General features: G+C 38.8%; 1 protein-coding gene across 3 annotated transcripts in view; it reads right to left on the reverse strand.

Moving 5' to 3' along the window:
• The window catches only part of AP3B1 (adaptor related protein complex 3 subunit beta 1), a 168,257-nt gene that overhangs the window by 141,293 nt on the left and 7,160 nt on the right, over positions 1-19,804 (reverse strand). For all 3 annotated transcript variants that reach the window (XR_015700930.1, XM_087741417.1, XM_087741416.1), the window contains exons 2-4: positions 12,698-12,773; positions 7,553-7,627; positions 880-975 (exon numbers count right to left, since the gene is read on the reverse strand). Coding sequence is in view for 2 of the 3 variants with exons in the window: in XM_087741417.1 (XP_087597543.1) it covers positions 880-975; positions 7,553-7,627; positions 12,698-12,773 (247 nt within the window). In the remaining variant the exon portion in view is untranslated. The remainder of the gene's footprint in view (positions 1-879; positions 976-7,552; positions 7,628-12,697; positions 12,774-19,804) is intronic.

Raw genomic sequence — 19,804 nt, forward strand, 5'->3', positions numbered from 1 at the left:
ACAAAGTCATTCGAATTTTAGCTTTTCATGGCAGTCACAGATAGTAAAGATAGTACACATGACATTGAGATAAAAGCTGGAAGGAAAGGGGCAGAAAGCTCTCTAGTCAGCTGTGGGATGCTCCTACAGTTGCACACATGGTGCTCTGATTGCAACATTTTCCAACAAAATGCATGGCCTGGATAAGTGACATGACAGAAATTAATTATGAACTTGGAGCAGCCTTACAAGAAAAGTACAAGAAAAAAGAAAAAAAACAGCCTTCTCTTATTATAAAAACTGGCCAAATTTAAGGACAGAGACTTAATAAATCTTTCTTTTCTCCATGGTCACACTTCAAAGGCAATCCTAATCTTTGTTATCTAATCCGATTCCCCATTGTAATCTGAATTTGAAATGAAACAGTACAAAATGCTATTTCTTCAGTGCTTTTAATAAAAAAGTAGCATGTGCAACACACTGAATATTTTAATTTACGTACTACTATCTTATGTTCCAATTTGCTGTTGTACACAAGGATCTTTTACACAAAGTAAAAGGAACACAGGTGGCTCAGGCTAATAACGGGTTTTTTGCTACATACATAAGCTACCTTGGAAAGAGAAAAGCCATTCCAGAAATTAAATGTTCGGCATGTGAATCTGAGAGCACCAATCTGCTGCTTTTCTTTAGTGCAGTAATTTTACTTCATGCTGGCTTAGCTGTTTGATGAGGTTTCATGTAGCACAAAAAACTTTGTCAATGACGTAACTCGAAACTACCTTATCAGACGCAGATATTTACATGCTTTAGTTTACCAGGCTACACTTACACAGATATTTTTATTTTTGTGATACCAGCTCAGAATTCTCTATGAAATGTTGTTTAGTAGTCACTCACTTTTAAAGCACGCTGGAAAGTACTGATGGACAATAATGCCAGATCTTGCTGCTCCTCTGCATAACGCATCAGATAAACATACACAAGCTTTTTTATCTGAAATGAAAAACACAACGAACATCATTATCAGAAGGTTTTAGAATTCTATAAAACTAAGTCCTAGGTTGCACATTTTCATCAACATTTTCTTCTTTGAAGGAAGGGTTAATATATCACTGGAGTACTCACATGCTTCTCAAATGTCTTATGATTTACGGTAATTCTTTTAATAGAAACACCCTGAGGTGCCGCAATATTATCTAATTAATGAAACAGTCAGAGGAAGGCTAATAACACAAAGGACTGCTTTATATTATCAACTGGTAAATAAAGACTTGACTAATCTAAGAAGTTGACATGTGGCAATTGACCACCTGAGCAATCCTCATGTTTTTTTCTTATGGAACATAGGTTAAACTGCAATAGCCAAGGATTTCAAGAACCCCTTTTTACTTTACCCTGAAATTCAAAATCAATTACTTTAACTATTTGAAAGAGAATATAACTTCCAGCTGAAGTATGGTAATTTACACTATTTAAATCTAATTAAAAGAGCACTTCTGACTATGTCTTAGAAAAAAGCAAAGGGTATTAGATCCACCTTTGCGTGACTACAAGCGTTCAAAAGATGTAGCCAATATAAGCATACTACAAAGGATGCAAGGTTCAAAGATTAAGAAAACCTCAGGATGATTTTGGGGGAGGAGGGTATTCAATTCAGTTCACTTTACCCCCTCATGGCCACTGTATGCCCAAGAAGCAGTGAAAACATTTTTTACATTTGAGTTGTAAACTGACTATTGGGGTTTATAATGGAAAATTCTGAAAGACCCTCAACTACAGCTGTGCTATAATTACTGTCACTATCAGAAGATGTATCTTTGTGCTAATTCTGGCAAAAAGCATAATATTAAATCACAGAAGGTTACACCATACTAAATTATTTGTTGTTCAGCTATAGACAAGCAGCAATCAACATTGACCACAAGAGGCCTATGCACTGAATGACTGCAGGTGTGCAAAGAAAGCCTCCTTTCCTTGAAACCACTCTGTGACTAGAAATGGAAGCACTTAGAGCTTCGTGACTACACTATTCTTTTACCATTTACCTTCATTCAATGTTAAAATGCTCCTTTCTATAAAACTGATCATAACAGGGGCACATTAGGCTTGAGGAACACAGGCAGATTTGTTTAATTAGTTTATCAATATAAGCACATCAAACTCCATGAGTTATTGACCAAGACTTATTTTTGTTCTATACCACCAATTGTTTATTAGGTCACTTTTCGTATCCTTACCATCCATGACATGATGCACATAATCAAGTTGAGGTCAGTGTGTACTTATAAAAACAAAAATCACAAGGCACTTCTGTAAACAATGAGATGCCCTTTGCTTCTCTTAAAACAAATGAACGTGTTTTACTGCCTCTTCACCTCCACTTCCCTGTATCAGAGCATTCAGCCCTGATTAAAAAAAAAAAAAAAAAAGAAACAAACAAAAAAACCCCCAAAAAAACCCAGCAGCCATTTCTGGGCAGGAAAGCCATTTGGATACAAAGTCACTCAGATGAACTGACGTATTTTATGCTACTGCATTGTAGCAATTTATATGGACAGATTTGTGTAAGAATTCTTAAGAATGGGGAAAAATTTGGCAAAACATTTTCAGAAAACAGTATCAGGATCAATGCAGTAAGAATCTGACTTAACCCAGTAATTTCTCATCATTTCAAAAGCATCCTAAAAACTAGACCATGATAAAGGTTTCTAAAACCCAGAAGCGCTAACTAGATGGCTGGAAGTATAGCTACATTATGACCTAAACTTGTCATCTAACTAACCTTGATAAAGAAGAGAAATTAGTCAGATGGCTTTACTGAATGCCTGATCTCTTTTCACCTTAACAGTCTCTTCCCTCACAAATACATTAGCACTAAATGGTGGAAAAATAAGCAATGAGGGAACTTTAACTACAGCATAGAGGAAGACATGTGAATTCACATAACTGTCTATTTGTTTTAAAGTATAAGAAAAGGCCCATAAAATACAAACATTGAAAAGCTTCTGCAAATTAATATTAGGTTATGTGATAAAACCTTGTCTGCACACCCACAAAGGAGCACAGAGAGGCAAGGGGGGCAGAGGGGTGTTTGCAAGTAATACCCTGCCCTAGCTTCTCCCAAGCCCATGATAGGCACCATCAGCCCAGAGTTGCAGAGTGTCACAGTAGTAGGAGGGAACCCAAATTTAGGACTCCTCAGGAGAGCATCAGCTCCCATGCCCAGGTGTTAAACCCATCAAGAGTCAACAACAGAGCACCTTTCAGACTGAGGGGCTTTTCTGCGTACAGGTATGGGATGCAGATGAAGAGTATTTTAGGATTGCACAAAGCTTATCATGGGATGTTTTGGGGAGGAATCAAAGTGAAGGAGAAGCAGGGGGAACCTAAGTGATCTGGGGAGGAACACATGGGGAAAAATAGAAGGTAAGCAGATAAAAATGGCAGAACACATCTAAACAGTTTGCTGGTTGGTACATCTACCCTTCTGTGCCCTGCACCTGGTCAGCACAGTCTGTTGTATTTTCTCATTAATTCAATTTTTAACTATTTTCCTTAGTAAGGTACTCTCTATTCAGTGTGAAGGTGCATGTATGTGCCAGCAACTAGTCAGGCCACAGGCTGGAAGGCTCATGTGTCCATGGGCACCAGCAACTAGAGAGACCAGAGTGAGAGGACTTAAATGCAATTCCAGCAAGTGGAACAGGACCTCCAGTCATAGGGGCCCCTACATCCATGGTGGCCAGCACCCAGAACAAGTGAGGGTCTGGCTGCCAGCATCTGGGCTGGGACCACAGGCCAGAAGGCCCATGAGCATGGGTGCAAGCAACTGAAGAGACTGGAGGATGTGAAACCAAGTGCAAGCCCATGTGTCCGTGGTGCCAGCGACTGGAACGGGTGCAGGGGTACCAGTGGATCAGGCTGCACTAGCTGCTGAGTAGGTGAAGTGGCCTGTGAAGGAGGCAGGTAAGGGTGTGGGCATCTAAGGGCAAGGCCACAGGAGGATTTGACTACAGCACAGACCAGGGGAGTCCCACCAGCTGCCAGAGAAACCAGATGGTCTGTGGGTCTCTAGAGGCAAGAGGCATGTGTTTGTGTTCATCTTTCTAAGGGCATAACCACAGAGAGTTGGCTAGTAGAGGACCAGGGGAGTTCTGGCCAGGTCCAGTTGTGTGTGCACACACCTCTGTGTCTAAGGGCAATACCATGAAGGGGTGTGCTGGTTTTGGCTGGGATTGAGTTGATTTTCTTCATGGAGTCTGGTGTGGGGCTCTATTTGGATTTGTACTGAAAACAGTGTTGATGATGCAGGGATGCTTTCCTTGTCGCTGGGCGGTTCTTGCACAGAGTTGGGGCCTTTTCTGCTTCTCACGCCGCCCCACTAGCAAGTGAGCTGCAGGTGCACGGGAAGCTGGGAGGGGACACAGCTGGGACAGCTGTCCAAGAGAATGTTCCACACCATATGACATCATGCTCAGCATATAGAGCTGGGGGAGGAAGAGGGAAGGGGGGGACATTCAGGGTTATGGCATTTGTCTTCCCAGATGACCATTGCACGTGACGGAGCCCTGCTTTTGAGGAGATGGCTGAACACCTGCCTGCCGATGGGAAGTGGTAAATGGATTCCTTGTTTAGCTTTGCTTGCGTGTGCAGCTTTTGCTTTACCTATTAAACTGCCTTCATCTCAACCCACGAGTTTTCTCAGTTTTACCCTTCCAATTCTCTCCTTCATCCCACTGTGATGGGAGTGAGTGAGCGGCTGCGTGGGGTTTGGTTGCCTGCTGGGGTTAAATCATGACGGGGGTAGCTACTGGGGGACCAGGGGAGTCCTGGTTTACATGTGTTCATATGTGTACAGCAGTTTGTACCAGTAACTGAAACAGGGCTGCAGCCTTAGGGGCTCATATGTCCAGGTGCCAGCAACAGGGGAGACTAGGACCCAAGGGCCCACTACTGAGCAGACAGTGTCTGAGCCCAGCTGTTGGATGGATCCACACTGTACATATATATGTATGCATACATTCCCACTAGCAGAGCTTCCTCTTGAACTGCCAAGCTGCTGGTGCTGTTTGTGTTCACGCGAGTACCTTGCGTCAATTTATGTGGCTACCTCTGTACATATGTATTTCTGGTGTCTGTATATACACAAAACGCGTGTGTGTGCACGCCTACCAGGAATACACTCCCAGCCTCACTACTGATTGGGCTGGAAGCCTGGAGCTGGGGCAGTCTTGCCTCTGTCGGGCTAGTGGTTCCAGCCCTAACAGCTGAAAGCACTCAATATGAATAATACTGTTAAAGGCACTCCTCTTTGGTGTAAGGTATCTCTGTTCAAAACTGGACTTAGAGTACTCGTAACTCGCAAACATAAGTTAAAGAGGAAGAGAATATTTAACTAGTCTGAGTCCTTGCTCCATTTCCTTTTATCACCTATTATTAAAAGTACAGTTACAATTTCTAAAATTAGTTTAATACAGTAAATTCTGAAAGACTCTGAATTGTCATCTTTGCACACTAATGCCTCCTTGACTTACCAAAGCTCAGTATTTGGCCCCAGCCAAATACATGCATTCTTTCAAAGAATGGAAAAAAAGCAAAGTTTTAAAGTTGTAGCTAAATAAGAATAACTTATTTAAAGCTAAAATTAGACTCAAACTGGACTATTATCATCCATCTGTGCAAAATAAGGAAGAAAACACACATATCTGTGACCTGCTATATCGCAGCACATTAGAGAGAGACAGGAGTTTGCTGAAGTCATTATTCCAGGAAATACAATCTTCAGTGCCATTAGCCAGGGAAAAAAAGCAAATTTTTGTTCCCATTAGTAATAGAGGTTGAAGTACATATTTCCAGGAGAGGAGGGAAGAATTGGAGCACACGTTCAATTGACTTCTCTTCTTAAAACCCACTGCTTCAAACCACTACTTCCTGCATCTTTCCAAAATTATGATCCTCTGCAGTAGGAAGTAACTAATACCATTGCCTGCTCACCCTGCTTTCCTCAGACTGATGCTTGTTGGTCACTATGCGGTCTGGAACTACAACTTACAGATGTTATTTTCATCCAAATCTAATTTGTCAAGTCAAGTATAACTCTGACACCTCTGCACTGGAGCTGACAATGTATGCATAGTACTGGTAGTGAGCATCAGAGTAACATTTTCGTTATAAAACCTCTGGTTGTACAACTTCTAATGCAGATGCCGCTTTAGATTTCCTCGAGCCACATAGTGAGCCCGTGGATTTAAACATATAGTTGAACATAATCTCAATTTTTTTAACCTCCGGGAAATTTGAATTTTCACTAGTCCAAGATGGATTTTTTTTTTCTTTTTCTTGCTTTCTTATGAGGAAAAAAAAGATACAGAAGTAAGTTACTTTGTGTGTCTAACACCTCACATTGGGGCAAGAACGGACATATATTCTGCAAAATAAAATGCATGGTAAACAGCCCGAAAGAAAAACTTATATTTCTGCTATTGTTTTTCTCTACAGAAATCCTGAAAACAATTATTAAACATGCCTTCTTTAAATTTAAAGTCACACAATTTAGTGCATGTTGAATAAAGTTAGTCAAGCAACTTGTCTCAAGAAATTAACCCTGTCACAGAGGATTCTGACTCGGGTTCTTCATCAGCTGCTTATACAGGAAGTTTAAATTGTTCTTGTCTGCCCCTTGATATACTCCTTTCATAGTTCCTCATACAAAATAAATGAGTAAGGGCATATTCTCGAGATGCGTGTATGACTTCGCTGTAAAGTCTCCATGTCTTGCAAAACATAAAAGTAACCCAAAGATTTGAGATTACACTGCATATTAGCAAAAATTTCTTCTCTGCTCAAGATGGGACCTATCCCCCCCTCCTTCCCCAACCAGTCACATCTCTCCAAAAGATTCTGAAATTTGAAAGATTCTTTTCTGTAGTCTCCTGGAATCACAGGCATTCACATTAATAAAGCACTAAACAAATTCTCTGAACTAAATTATCAAAAGAACCAACATTTAAGTATTGTCACACAAAAAAATTATGTTAAACACACTTCATTAGTAACATCACATTTTTTCTAACTATGGATTCATACAGACTGGTTTAACTGAGTTAAAGTGATCTCACTCTGCAATCTTAATGCTGAGACACTCCTTTTGTAAATATACTACATGATTAGAACAGTGACAACTTTTTTTACCCAGCCCTTACCTCTCAGCCTTGATCTGCAACAGATGTTTTCAAATACAATGTAGCACAATCCCTACTCAAACTTTGCAAGGAGTACCATACCTCAAACTATACTACCTTGTCTCAGAACTACCACCACACACTTCCACAAACCTTCTCTAATCAATCAATTTTTTAGAATGTAAATTCCTCCCTCCAAATCACCCAGTGAGTTTCCTTTATTTATATATTGAACTATTATCATAATGCTGTCATTGAAATTAAACCCTGAGAAATTCTATTAAAAAATACTAGAGATTTTATGGTTTATGTTGAAGTCAGACACAATTAGATAAAATTTTCATAAACAGATCTCCTATAACAGTATGCTTAATGAGCTATAGGAATACCTCAATATTTTTACTGGCAACATTCTTCACAACAGCAGGAAACAGCTCAGAAGCATTTTTTCCCTTTGCAATCATCTGGGGAAAAAAAAAAAAAGAGACAAATCTTAGTAATGTAATAATATAATTTGAGTGTTTGGATTTTTTGTTTGTTTGTTTTTTTATTGTTGTTGGGTCTTCTTTTGTTTTTTAAAAGAGACAGGCATTTATTCCAGGTCTGTATTTCAAACCTGATTTCTATGAAGTTGAGGATAAAGTCTGATTTTTTTGTTAACTACTAGACTTCACAGGACACTATCCATACAACAAATCCCCTGAGTGCTAGCTGGTTATGAGTTTGGGGGGTAGAATCAATGAACTGGACTTTACCATACCAGACTGCAAATCATTTTTAATACTTTCAAAATTACTTAAAACAAAGATCTTGCTAATCTGAAAAGCTTTACAGAATTACCTTTTGGGAGCTGCTATAAAAAAAAAAAAAAAAAAAAAACAAACCCACACACGAACAAAAAACAACTGAAAACCATCAGGAGAAGTTATAAAAGTTTGTTCCAGGGAAAGGAACTGGACTTAATCTTGGTGTGCAACAGAATCAAGGAGAAAAAAAAAATAAATAGATATCACACTTTAAAAACAAAGCAAGGTTGTTTTCCATAGCAAGTTAAACACAAAAGGCCCAAAAGTGTTTATACAGAACAAAAACCAAACAAAAAAACCAAAAACCCCAAAACAAAAAACAAACAAAAAAAACCAAAACAAACAAAAAAAACACCAAAAAACAAACCACAAGGTAAAAGCAAGACCAGTCAACCCACGGTGATTTTTTTGAAAAAAGAAAGAAAATTTTCATATTTGATCTTAGAGAAATCTGAAACTAGGGCACATAGTCAACAATAAAATTGTCTCAATAAAGAGCACAAACAACATAACCCCAGTTTAGCTTCAGCCCTTGTATGAACAACTTAAGGAGAAAGTTATTTATAAGAAATACATTAGAAGGAATAAAATACTTCAATATACACTACAGATGCACAAGTCTCATATTTCTTAGATCTAACTGCCAGCACTTCATGTCCAAGTTGCAAACCCTGGAATTTCATGAACATGTTATATCAAGTTACAGTGCTGTTGAATACTCAGAGCACCCCCAGCTACGGTCAAGGGCAGGACCCAGTCAGCCAAACATCAAGCTAATCAGAAAGGACAAGAGCTCACTGAGACAAGCAAATATGCAGGGATCCAACACAGGAGCATGAGTTTTGCAACTGCAGTTACTGCTGCTCATAACCATCTCGCATTCCCACCATTACTCAACATTATACAGCTGATTAAACTTCATATTCCTAACTCACAGGTCTGTCCGTGTATTTCATTGATAAAACACATTAAGGGCACAAAGAACTAGGATCTCATGCAACAAAAGCAAAAAACCCCACAAAACCAGGCAATACCTTGACAAACTGTGTATTTGGAAAAGGTTAGAAGAAAGATGCTAGAAGAAGAAAGAAGGTAGTTGTAGTTCAAGCTATTACTGAGTGAGCCTTTCAAAAGGGTTTAGGAGCAGCTGTCCAGCATGACATTTCAATTTAACCAACTTAACACCTTAAACTATTTCTTGCAGCTGTATTAAAGCACAAGAAGTGACAAACTATGAAGGAATTGCATTGTATGGGTTTCAAGGGGTTTTAACTAAGAATCTAAATTAAACCACTGCTGTCAGGACTGAAGGTTCTTCGTAATAAATGCCAGATTCAGAATGCCCAGAGTCAAATAGAACTTAGTAGCAAGATGCACTGCGGAGAAGTATCATCAAATAAAATATTATCAATCATCTCATCTTCATGCAACAGAGGTTATGTTATTCAAAAATAGGGACGATCCTTCGACTTCCCTGATAGTAGCAGTAGATAGTAGTAGATAACAGTATGACTCTATGCATTAGTTGCATTATTTAACTGATGAACCATAATAGCTCCAGTGTACCATGTAAATATGTATTTAGGGTCTTTTAAAAGAGTGTATTTTGACTCATTAAGTCATAATGATTAGAGTAAATCCTCCTTAGCCCATGGATCATTACCCTGAAAGAACATAATGGTTCTTTCCAAGACTAAGGTCTATCATGTCATTTTTGTTGCTGTGCCTAGACATTCTCCATCCTGCACAGACAGAAACTTGATTCCAGAATTAGTGCTATGTATTGTCATGGTGTACTAAACTTTTTTTTCTTTTCATGAGAGAGACACAGACATGGATGAAATTCTCTGTGGGAAATCAGGCATGTGAATTTGTTTCCTAAATTTATGCTCTTAAATCTTCAGGAGTGAAATTCCACTGAGATTTTTTTCCCAGATGGGAAGTTCAGACAGGTTTCAAGACCTGGTAACAAGAATATCTTGGTTGTTGTATTAGCAGTGTATGTTTTAACAGAAATATCAACTAGTGTGTTTTCATGCATATAGTAGAATAAACTTGGTGCTGTATACACTTCAAATTTATTTCTAAACCAGCAGCATTGCTCATAATCTTCCAAAGATGGCAATTATTTTATGGCATGCATGTAAGGAAGAAATATAAAAAATAACATACTCACTGAAAAAAAAAAAAAAAGATGTCATTGATCATTAAAGTCACACATACATATTTTAGCTGAAGGTAGGTTTAGACACCTTCATGTAAGAGAGGGAGTGGAAAGATCAAAACTGGACTACTCCTATGCTTGAAATTATGTTGTTAAAGGTCACTCTCTGCAAAACAGATTTGCTTTTATTTGTAATGAATCTCCTTCTCCCCAGGAGAGTGTTCGCAAGCCACCTTAAAAGAAGAAAAAGCAGCAAAAGGAGCCATAAGCAGTGTTCTCCTGGTGCTTTTCCATCACACCTATATGGACAAATGAAGGTTCAGCCTCTTGAAGTCTACTAAAAGAGTAGTAAAACTATTGGTATGCACAGCTTTCTCCCCTACCTAAAATTAGTGAAAATGAGCATTCCAGTGAGACAAGTTAAACAATACTCTGACAATAGAGTTCCTTTTTCCTCTAATAATAAGACTAGAGGAAGCCTTTCATCTCTGGAAAACACATCTCATCCCCGAGAACTCTCTAAATGTAAGCACACAGCTGGTAACACACAAGCATCTTTGTGTCCAGCAAGAACATCACCACCGCCGCTACAAGGCCTTACGCTAATTGTGCCAGGTCCCAGTCCTGGCCTGTAAAGCTCATTGTTTCAGTTTGTTATGTGAACCAGAGGTTGGTATCAGGTGTCTGTTATCAAACAGTTTAAACATGGGATAAAAGCAAATACCTTGAAAATATGGAAGAGACTGAAAACAGGATCCAGTGATTCAAACAACTCGTTTGTGGTCAAGTAATGGGCAACCTTACGAGTTAGAAGGCTGTTTCTGTTTTAAGAAAAGAAGCAGCAGCTGAGCAAGGAAAAAATATCCAAGAAACAGATGGTACCTGCTGCCATCTGGGAAAGCAGTGCTCTTCCAGCATTGCACAGTGCTTAGAACAGGGACAGAAACCAAGGACTAGGAACTTACAAAGGGACAAAAATCCAGAATCAGGAAATGAGGGAGCAGAAGAAAATGTGCTCAAATCAGTTCTGCCTTCCCTTGAAGAGGTCTTGAGCCAGATCACCTCAACCTAAGAGCATCAAGGACCACAGCTATCAGTGCTAACTACACTTCTCCAGCAACATGGTATCATATACTTCTAGGAAATCAAAGGAACAGTTCTTAAGAACTGCTTTGAATACGTAGCAGCAGCAAGTATTTAAAATGAGTGCATTTGCTCATTGCACACTGATTTATAATGAGACCATTGTTTGTAGGAAAAAGTGAAAAAAAATCTAGATAAAGCCTTGGTTTAAAATTTAAAGCTGACTCGATTTTAATAGTTTCTAATTCCCCCATATGCGTACACACGCACATGTTCAGCTGCAACAGTTTCCAAATACACATAAAGATCTGGCCACCTTTTCAAAAAAGAAAATCAAGGAACCAAGAGGCAACTCTCTCCAACCCTCCTGCCCACAGAAATAGCCAGAAGATCTTTTCTGGGGGAAGCTGAAGAACATAAGTTATCACAGGGTGAAACCATAGCACTTCTGAAGGCCATGATTTCTCACAACTGCACCTCTTATGCTAGACTCTCACTGGTCAAACCCACTGGTCATCCCACACAATGTTGGAGAAGATGAACCACAAAACCTTTCAGAAAAAAAAAAGATATTATGAAATAGTCGTTGATAGGTAACCCAAATCTAACAGGTAATCGATGTCTCTGGCAGGACCAAAACCAAAGGCAAAAGCAGAAGACAACCAGATTGAGTAACATCTTCATCACTAGAGGATAATGAAGGGAGAAATCACTAGCTCTAAAGAACGAACACCATTGCGTGATACAACCTGTACCTACTCATTTCAGTACATGCTTAGATAGGATTAACCCATGCAAAAAACCAAGCAAAACAAAAAAGCACATCCAGAGGAGACTGAAGGAACAACGAGAGAAAGCAAATGCAGAAGTCCCAACGAAAGAAGTCAAGTGGATACTGAACAGCTTTCCAGAGCACATGCTTCTAATACTTTTAAGAAGAAATAAAGGGACTTCATAAACTTCATGATGTTTAGTTTATAGGGTTTAAACTCACAAACGTGTTAAACATTATTTAATCACCTCTGTGGGTACACAGTTCACCAGAAATAGGCAACACACTCAATTAAAAAAAATAATCCTTATATAATCTAAAAAAGTAAAAATAGTAAATGTAATTTCACTCCTGCAAATACCTGTTGATTCCTGTCTGCTGAATTAAGACAGCAATTGAAGCTTCTCTGAAGGAACCATATCCTATTTAAGATCTCGCCTCCCTGCTGGAAATAGTTATTTACAGGCATACTCGCACTGTTACATAAATATTTTAAAAGGATATGACTGCATATATTTTGATATAGCAATTTCTACACAAAATTACAAATTAAGGACTTCACAGTAGCTTTTAAACACCATTTAGAGATTCAAACGCTAGCTTGGTACAGGGTCTGTAAAGCGAAAACAGTATTCACAACCAAGAAATAAAAATAATAATAAAAAACCAGATACCCTAACAAATAAAAATAATTTAAAAAATCACATACCCCAACAATCCTTTTCATAGCATCCAGCTTTGCAGAATCTTTACTGCTTTCCAACATTTGTTTTAGGTCTTCATTTCTATGGTAGAAACATAGTAAAGCATCAATTAGAAAAAGTAAAAAAATAAAACCAGAATATCATTTTTATATTCTTGCATCTATTCAGCAACTTAAGGTGAAGCACTGCTCCTTCTTGCCTACTTTTAAACTGTATTTGTTAACATCCTGGACTAGTATAATGCAGTGTTTAGTAAAAGAATCTATCAGATTCCAACCATAATGCAAGCCCATACAACTTTAATCTGCTGTTAGCTGAACCTTGGCTAGAAGGTTGAAGTCTTGAAGCAGGAGAAGAGCTCAGTTTGAACCAAAGACTCATTCGCTCCTCCCTTTTCCCCCAGCGAGGGGTAGATGTAATAGCCTGTGGGTGCCATGTTTGTGCTAAAATATAATATCAGCTTATGTAAATCACTGAAAAGCCCAATAGCAGACTTCAGTATGGTCTGAATTTCAACAATAATCAAGCATATAATCTTATGTTTTCATCTGCCTTTCTGGACTGTAAATTGCTATCCCCTGTCCTCAGGATTAAAAGCCTCAGATTGGCAGTATATCTATTCTACATGCCGTAAGACAAAGATAGTCCAATGATTAGAGACATATAGCATCCAAGCACTTTTTACAGATGAAAAAATTCTCACACAAAAATATTAAGTCAATAAGGATGTTCTCTTGCAGATACAGCTTCTCATTAGCCATCAATAATAAGAAACCTCACCCCACTTGGCTTTTTAGATGCTAAGAGATCACAGTCTAACTGCATTTATAGATTCTGAAAGTCTACAAAAAAGATTCTTTGAAGAAAGAGCCTTTTGTACTGCCTAGATTGCTTGAGTACTAAAAAATACGAAGCAAACAATGGCTCAGGAAGAGACACCTGCAATATTCCAAAGAACTCTGAAAACTTTCCAAGTTTACAAACCCTGTGAGCTTTCACATAGTGAAAGGCAACATAGAAATCCAGACAGGATTTGAAAAGTGAATGCAAAACCTAGATATATTCTGGTTTATCACTGACCTCAGAATTTCAGATGGGGAGGATGAAGAGGTTTAAGCCAAAGCCAGAATTAGTTACAATGAGACAAAATGTTGTCATCCATTCCTTCATAAACTTTTAAATAGCATTCTTCCAACTTGCAAGGGATAGAGTCACTCCAATACAGAAGATTTTCCTCCTATTTTCAGACCTAGTATTACATCTATTCTGTGCCCCTCCATGAGAAATCCGCATTGCCCATACACTTCAACATACATTCACAAAATTAAGAACTACAACCAGATGGGGAAAAAACCCAAACAACATTTTTTCCTCATGAGCCAGAAGAACACGCAAAATTCAGGATGCAGATACCTACATGTAACTTCCAATTGAAGTCTAACTGCTTTTTCAAAACCAAGTGTTTCATGAAATACTGGAGCAACCTAATACAGATGGACTGTTGTAAATATTTGCTTCACTTGACAGTTTAATATTTAAGTATTATCTTTAAAAGAAAAAAAGTGGAAGCATTCAATTTACTCACCTGCTGAAGCACTATTTCCCAAATATCACTAGGAATTCCCTATTTTGTCTGCATCACACTCAAAGGTTTTTACTATTTTTAATTACTCCTGGAAGTGTTTGAAGAATTATATGGTCAGTCTTTTATTGCTATACTTATTTAGTTGTTTGCTTCAGTCCTTTAAAGTATACTTCCTATTCAACTTTGTTCTGTAGTTTTGCATACTGTTGAGATCAGTTTAATATGTCTATACCTGGCTGCCTTCTCCAAGGCAAGTGGTAACATTCAGTGTACCACCTTCTTGTAACACCACCCCAAGTTGACAGATCTGTTAAAAATAACTAATGCTGTGATTTCACAGACCTTTTCCTATTGCCCTCCTCTCAGCTCCCTGGGATAAAGGCACACCTCCCCCCACATTAAGGTCTCTGGTTTTTGGATTTCACTTCAAGTGTGCTTGTGTTCACCTCTATATCCTCACACTCTTTTTAGCCACTCCATATTTTTCCCCCAGCTCTATGTCCTTATTTTTGATATCAGAAATCAAATATATGTTGGTTTAGGGTTGTACCTAAAAAACCTTTCATAATTTGCTTTTTTAACCTTTTGATCTGTGTAGCTCCATTTGTAATTAACTTTTTAGGAAGGCTAGCTTGATTTAACTTTTGGTAACTCCTTTTATTCCCATCGTTCTTGGCCACAGAGATAGCTTATTTTGCTGACCATTCCTGTCTACCTGTTCCTCAAAGGATATCGAGTAAGTCTGAGTTCTTTTAGATCATCTTGAAACACCTGCCTGAGACATTGCTCTAGTTGGATACAGAAATTTCAGAGACTTCTAATTCTTTCTGCTTAAGTCTTAATCCTTACCTTTTAAGCTTAGCTTGTGAAAGAATCTATACAACACAGTTATCAAAGTTACATAACAGAAGACTAAACTTGATTTAGAAAGTTCCTTCTAGACCTATGCTCCTGCTTCCAGTTTCCTACTGCTATTTCACATAATCATGCACAATAGAGACATCAGTAAAAACTAAAGCACAGGATAACATTACTAAAATGTTATCACCTAGTTCTCATATAATTGGTAGGAAGATGCTTCAGTTCCTTGGCACAACCAACAAAGCACCTACTTTTTAAAAAAGTTAGCATCTGACTAAAGAATCAAAAAGTGTTGCATGAATAAGACATTGCAGCAACTGCTTGACATTCAAGTCCAGGAATACATTTACCTAATAAAAAAATTAACAAAAAAGTTAACATGAAAAAATAAGAATGTGTCAACAAAATTTGCAAGTGAGAAAGTAAAAAATGTGGAAATAATAATTTGAACTTGAGGATCAAGTAGCAAAAATGGAGGAAGTTACACACACAGAGCACAAGATTCAAGTACATGCTGAAGACTACCTCCCAGAAGCTGGGAATGACAAAAGCAGACAGTAATCACAGGATGAGTATGGGTTACCAGTGTAAGAAATACAAACAAAAAAGGCAAAAGGTGAATTTAAGATGTGAAAACAGGAAAAATAAATAGTTAACAACGGCATGTACTTCTAACTGCTTACAGAAAATATTCTATCATACATTTCAAATTAAAACATTTTGAAATGTTAACAGGGAAGATATAAACCAGAGAAATTAAGACATGAAGACCTGCTTAAAGCCAGCCTTGCTTTCCTAAGAGAAAAACAGCAAGGGAAAGAAAAAAAAAGAAAAATAGAAAAAACCCAAAAGTTCTTGATTCATCCATTTGGAAATTAATTGCTACTGATATATTATTTTTTATATTTTCTAAGAAATAATCCAGGATTAGCAAGCGGTAGATACTTACAGAGTAAAATATTGCTCCATATATTCATATGGATTAGTAGCAGCAAGCCTTTTTTCTTCTACAGTTAGATATGGTTTCAGTGTAACCTCAAAGCTTCGCCCTTTAAGAGCAGATTTAACAGTGCAAGACACCTCAATTATTTTACCCAGCATTGTAGAATTTCGTTCCGTTCTTTTAAGTGCAGTATTTAAAAAGAAAAATAAAATAAAATGACTGCACTCAACTAAGCATGCCTGCCGAGACTGAGGTCTACTCAAAAAAAGAAAATGGTATGAAGTAACAGGATACCCACTCCCTTGCTGTTTTAACTTCTAGAAACAAATATCCTAACCAGATTTCAAAGGTCATTTCCCTCCAAAAACAACTCTTAGCAGCCTCAGTGAACAAAGGGAAAGGCAAATGCATTTCAGTATTTCATAATACAGTTTACTGTACAATAAAAAAATATTTTCATCTTCTGAGCATTAAGATTTAAGGGAATTTCAATCCTTAAGTAAAATCCTCAAAACAGAAAGCATAAATACAAGCCTCACACTGCTGTTCATGTTTCTATACTCGTTAGTTATTCTGAAGTGACAGTTCTTCAGTACACAATGTTAGACAAATAATTTCTTTATCACTTATGTCTACCTGCCAGGAGCTCAGGAAAACACAAGCAACCCTCCAGCTGCATCAATACCTTTGCCTCTCCCCGCTATAGCCTCGACAGTAGAGTTAGGTAGATATTAGAGATGACTGAAATATAAGCTTTATTACTTCACCAGCAAAACCAGGTTTAAAGAAGCCTGTAGTCTAGTCTCTTAACCGCTATATACCACGGCCCCGCTGTCCTAAAAAGTTGCCAGTTGAAGACACCGATATGGACTATAAGTAGAAGTATATCCATATACAGCAAGAACCAGCTATGAAATACAATCTTTATTATTTGCATAGCATCTACCAAAAAAAGGCAATCAGCCAATTATTAATATATTAAGGAATCGGTACTCAGCTGCCTTTGTAATCTTTACCATCACAGGCTTGAATTCCTCACTGTAAGAATTTGAAAGCTAAGGGAGCGTAAATTAGAAATGCAAATTCATCCCCTAATTTTCCCTCATAGCAAGCATCATACAGACAGATCTCCGATGATACAACATGATGGACATCACAAAGCACATCCAGAGTAATAGATTCTCTTTAAATCACTGGTTGAATGTTAAGCGGTGGAAGACAATTTCTAACTTTCTTCTATGTGTTCATGTTTTGTGATTGTAGCCTTTAAGATAGGTACTGCTTTTGTCTTTCTAACTCAAAGCATACCTCTTCATTTGCCTTTGCACCATTTGTGGATACAATACGGGTATGGATATGACAGGACCTACCATAGGCCTACTGGTTAGAATTAATCTTATAGATGTTACTGTAAGAAAGTAAACAATGAACACCAGTTCAGTTTTTCTAGTTCTCATTCTCTTTCATGCTCCCTCTACTCCCCTGCCATTAAAAAGAAAAAAAAAAAAAAAAAAAAAACAAAAACAAAACACCAAACCAAACCTTACAAAAAACCCACCCCAACACCCCAAAATAAGAGAAAAAACAAAGAAAGAATTAGAGCTTGACAGTCAAGAGAACATACTGCCAAACTATTTTAACAGCCTGGAGTCTTACGCCAGAAAGGACCCTGACTATTACTCCCCATGCTGATTACAGCAAACAGCAGCTAAAGGACAACTCTGAATATGCCATACTCACGTTAGCACGCACTTGGTCACTAAAACTGGCATCTTGCTCAGGTTAAAACTAGGTTTTCAGATTCTGTTGAGTAACGTTACCCACTTTTACAGAAAACAAAAGAGGATAGGCATAACTGTACACCACTGAGGTTTAAACCAGCTACATCAGTGATAAACCTGGGCCTCTCAGTTACTTTGTCTTCTCACAGGAACTATCACAAACCTTTAATCGCACTAAAATACTAATCCATAATCTGTGGCATATCATTTGCCACTGCACCTACATATTCTGAACAACTGTTGTTAAGAGAACACTTACTTCACCCTGATAAGATATACATTTATTATATCTCCTGTACTTTTTAGCAACACTGTAAGATGAAACCCATAAACTGTCAGCATTTCCTACAGTTCTAGTGCGCCCCGTTACTGAAAGAAGTTACCCACTAATCATAAGGCTTTCTTTGTAAAAAGCCGAAGTTTCATAAGTATCAAAACTGTAACTGAAGCCCAACTGGCAATGCAACAATAATTCTATAGCTACAAAGTCACAGAATCACAGAACCGTTTATGTTGAAAAAGACCCAGAAGGTCATAATGTCCAACTGTTAACCTAGCACTGCTGAGTCCACCACTAAACCATGTCCCTAAGCACCACATCTACACGTCTCTCTAATACCTCCAGGAATGGGGACTCAACCACTTCCCAGGGCAGCCTGTTCCAATGCTTGACAGCCCTTTCAGTGAAGAAGTTTTTCCTAGTATCCAATCTAAACCTCCCCTGGCGCAGCTTGAGGCCATTTCGTCTTGTCCTGTTGCTTGCTACTTGGCAGAAAAGACCGATCCCCACCTCCCTACAACCTCCTTTCTGGTAGTTGTAGAGAGCAATAAGGTCTCCCCTCAGCCTCCTCTTCTCCAAACTAAACAACCCCAGTTCCCTCAGCCACTCCTCATAGGACTTGTTCTCTAGACCCTTCACCAGCTTCATTGCCCTTCTTTGGACGTGCTCCAGCACCTCAATGTCCTTCCTGGAGTGAGGGGCTCAGAACTGAACCCAGTACTCAAGGTGTGGCCTCACCAGTGCCTAGTGCTGGCCACACTATTTCTGATGCAAGCCAGGATGCCATTGGCCTTCTTGGCCACCTGAGCACACTGCTGGCTCATGTTCAGGCGGCTGTCAACCAACACCCCCAGCTCCTTTTCTGCCAGGCAGCTCTCCAGCCGCTCCTCCCCCAGCCTGTAGCGTTGCATGGGGTTGTTGTGACCCAAGTGCAGGACCCAGCACTGAGCCTTGTTGAACCTCACACAGTTGGCCTTGGCCCAACGATCCAGCCTGTCCAGATCCCTCTGTAGGGCCTTCCTACCCTCCAGCAGATCACCCAACTACTTCCTACCCTCAGTACTCTCACCCAACTTGGTGTCATCTGCAAACTTACTGAGAGTGCACTCGATCCCCTTGTCCACATCACTGATAAAGATATTAAACGGAACTGGCCCCAGTACTGAGCCAAGGGGAACACTGCCTGTGACCGGTCACTAATTGCATTTAACTCCATTCACCACAAATTTTGGGCCCGGCCATCCAGCCAGTTTTTTTACCCAGCATAGAGTATGCCCTTCCAAGCCATGAGCAGCCACTTTCTCCACCTGTGGGAAACAGTGTCAAAGGCCTTACTAAAGTCCAGCTAGACAACATCCACAGCCTTTCCCTCATCCACTAAGCGGGTCACCTTGTCACAGAAGGAGATCAGGTTAGTCAAGCAGGACCTGGTTTTCATAAACCCATGCTGACAGGGCCTGATCCTCTGGTTGTCCTGTACATGCCATGTGATGGGTCTCAGGATGATCTGCTCCATAACCTTCCCCAGCACCGAGGTTAGACAAAAATCTTTACTCCTGGAAGTTTATCAGCCTGCTGTTTTACAAAATAAGAATAAGAAAATATTATTTTCCATGCCATCTGTATGTCGCAAAACCTGGGAACAGTTTTAATCACCTCTAA

This window comes from Nipponia nippon, unplaced genomic scaffold (assembly GCF_047370975.1).
Source record: "Nipponia nippon isolate SJK-2023a ecotype South Korea unplaced genomic scaffold, ASM4737097v1 scaffold_8, whole genome shotgun sequence".
Taxonomy (NCBI): Eukaryota; Metazoa; Chordata; class Aves; order Pelecaniformes; family Threskiornithidae; genus Nipponia; species Nipponia nippon.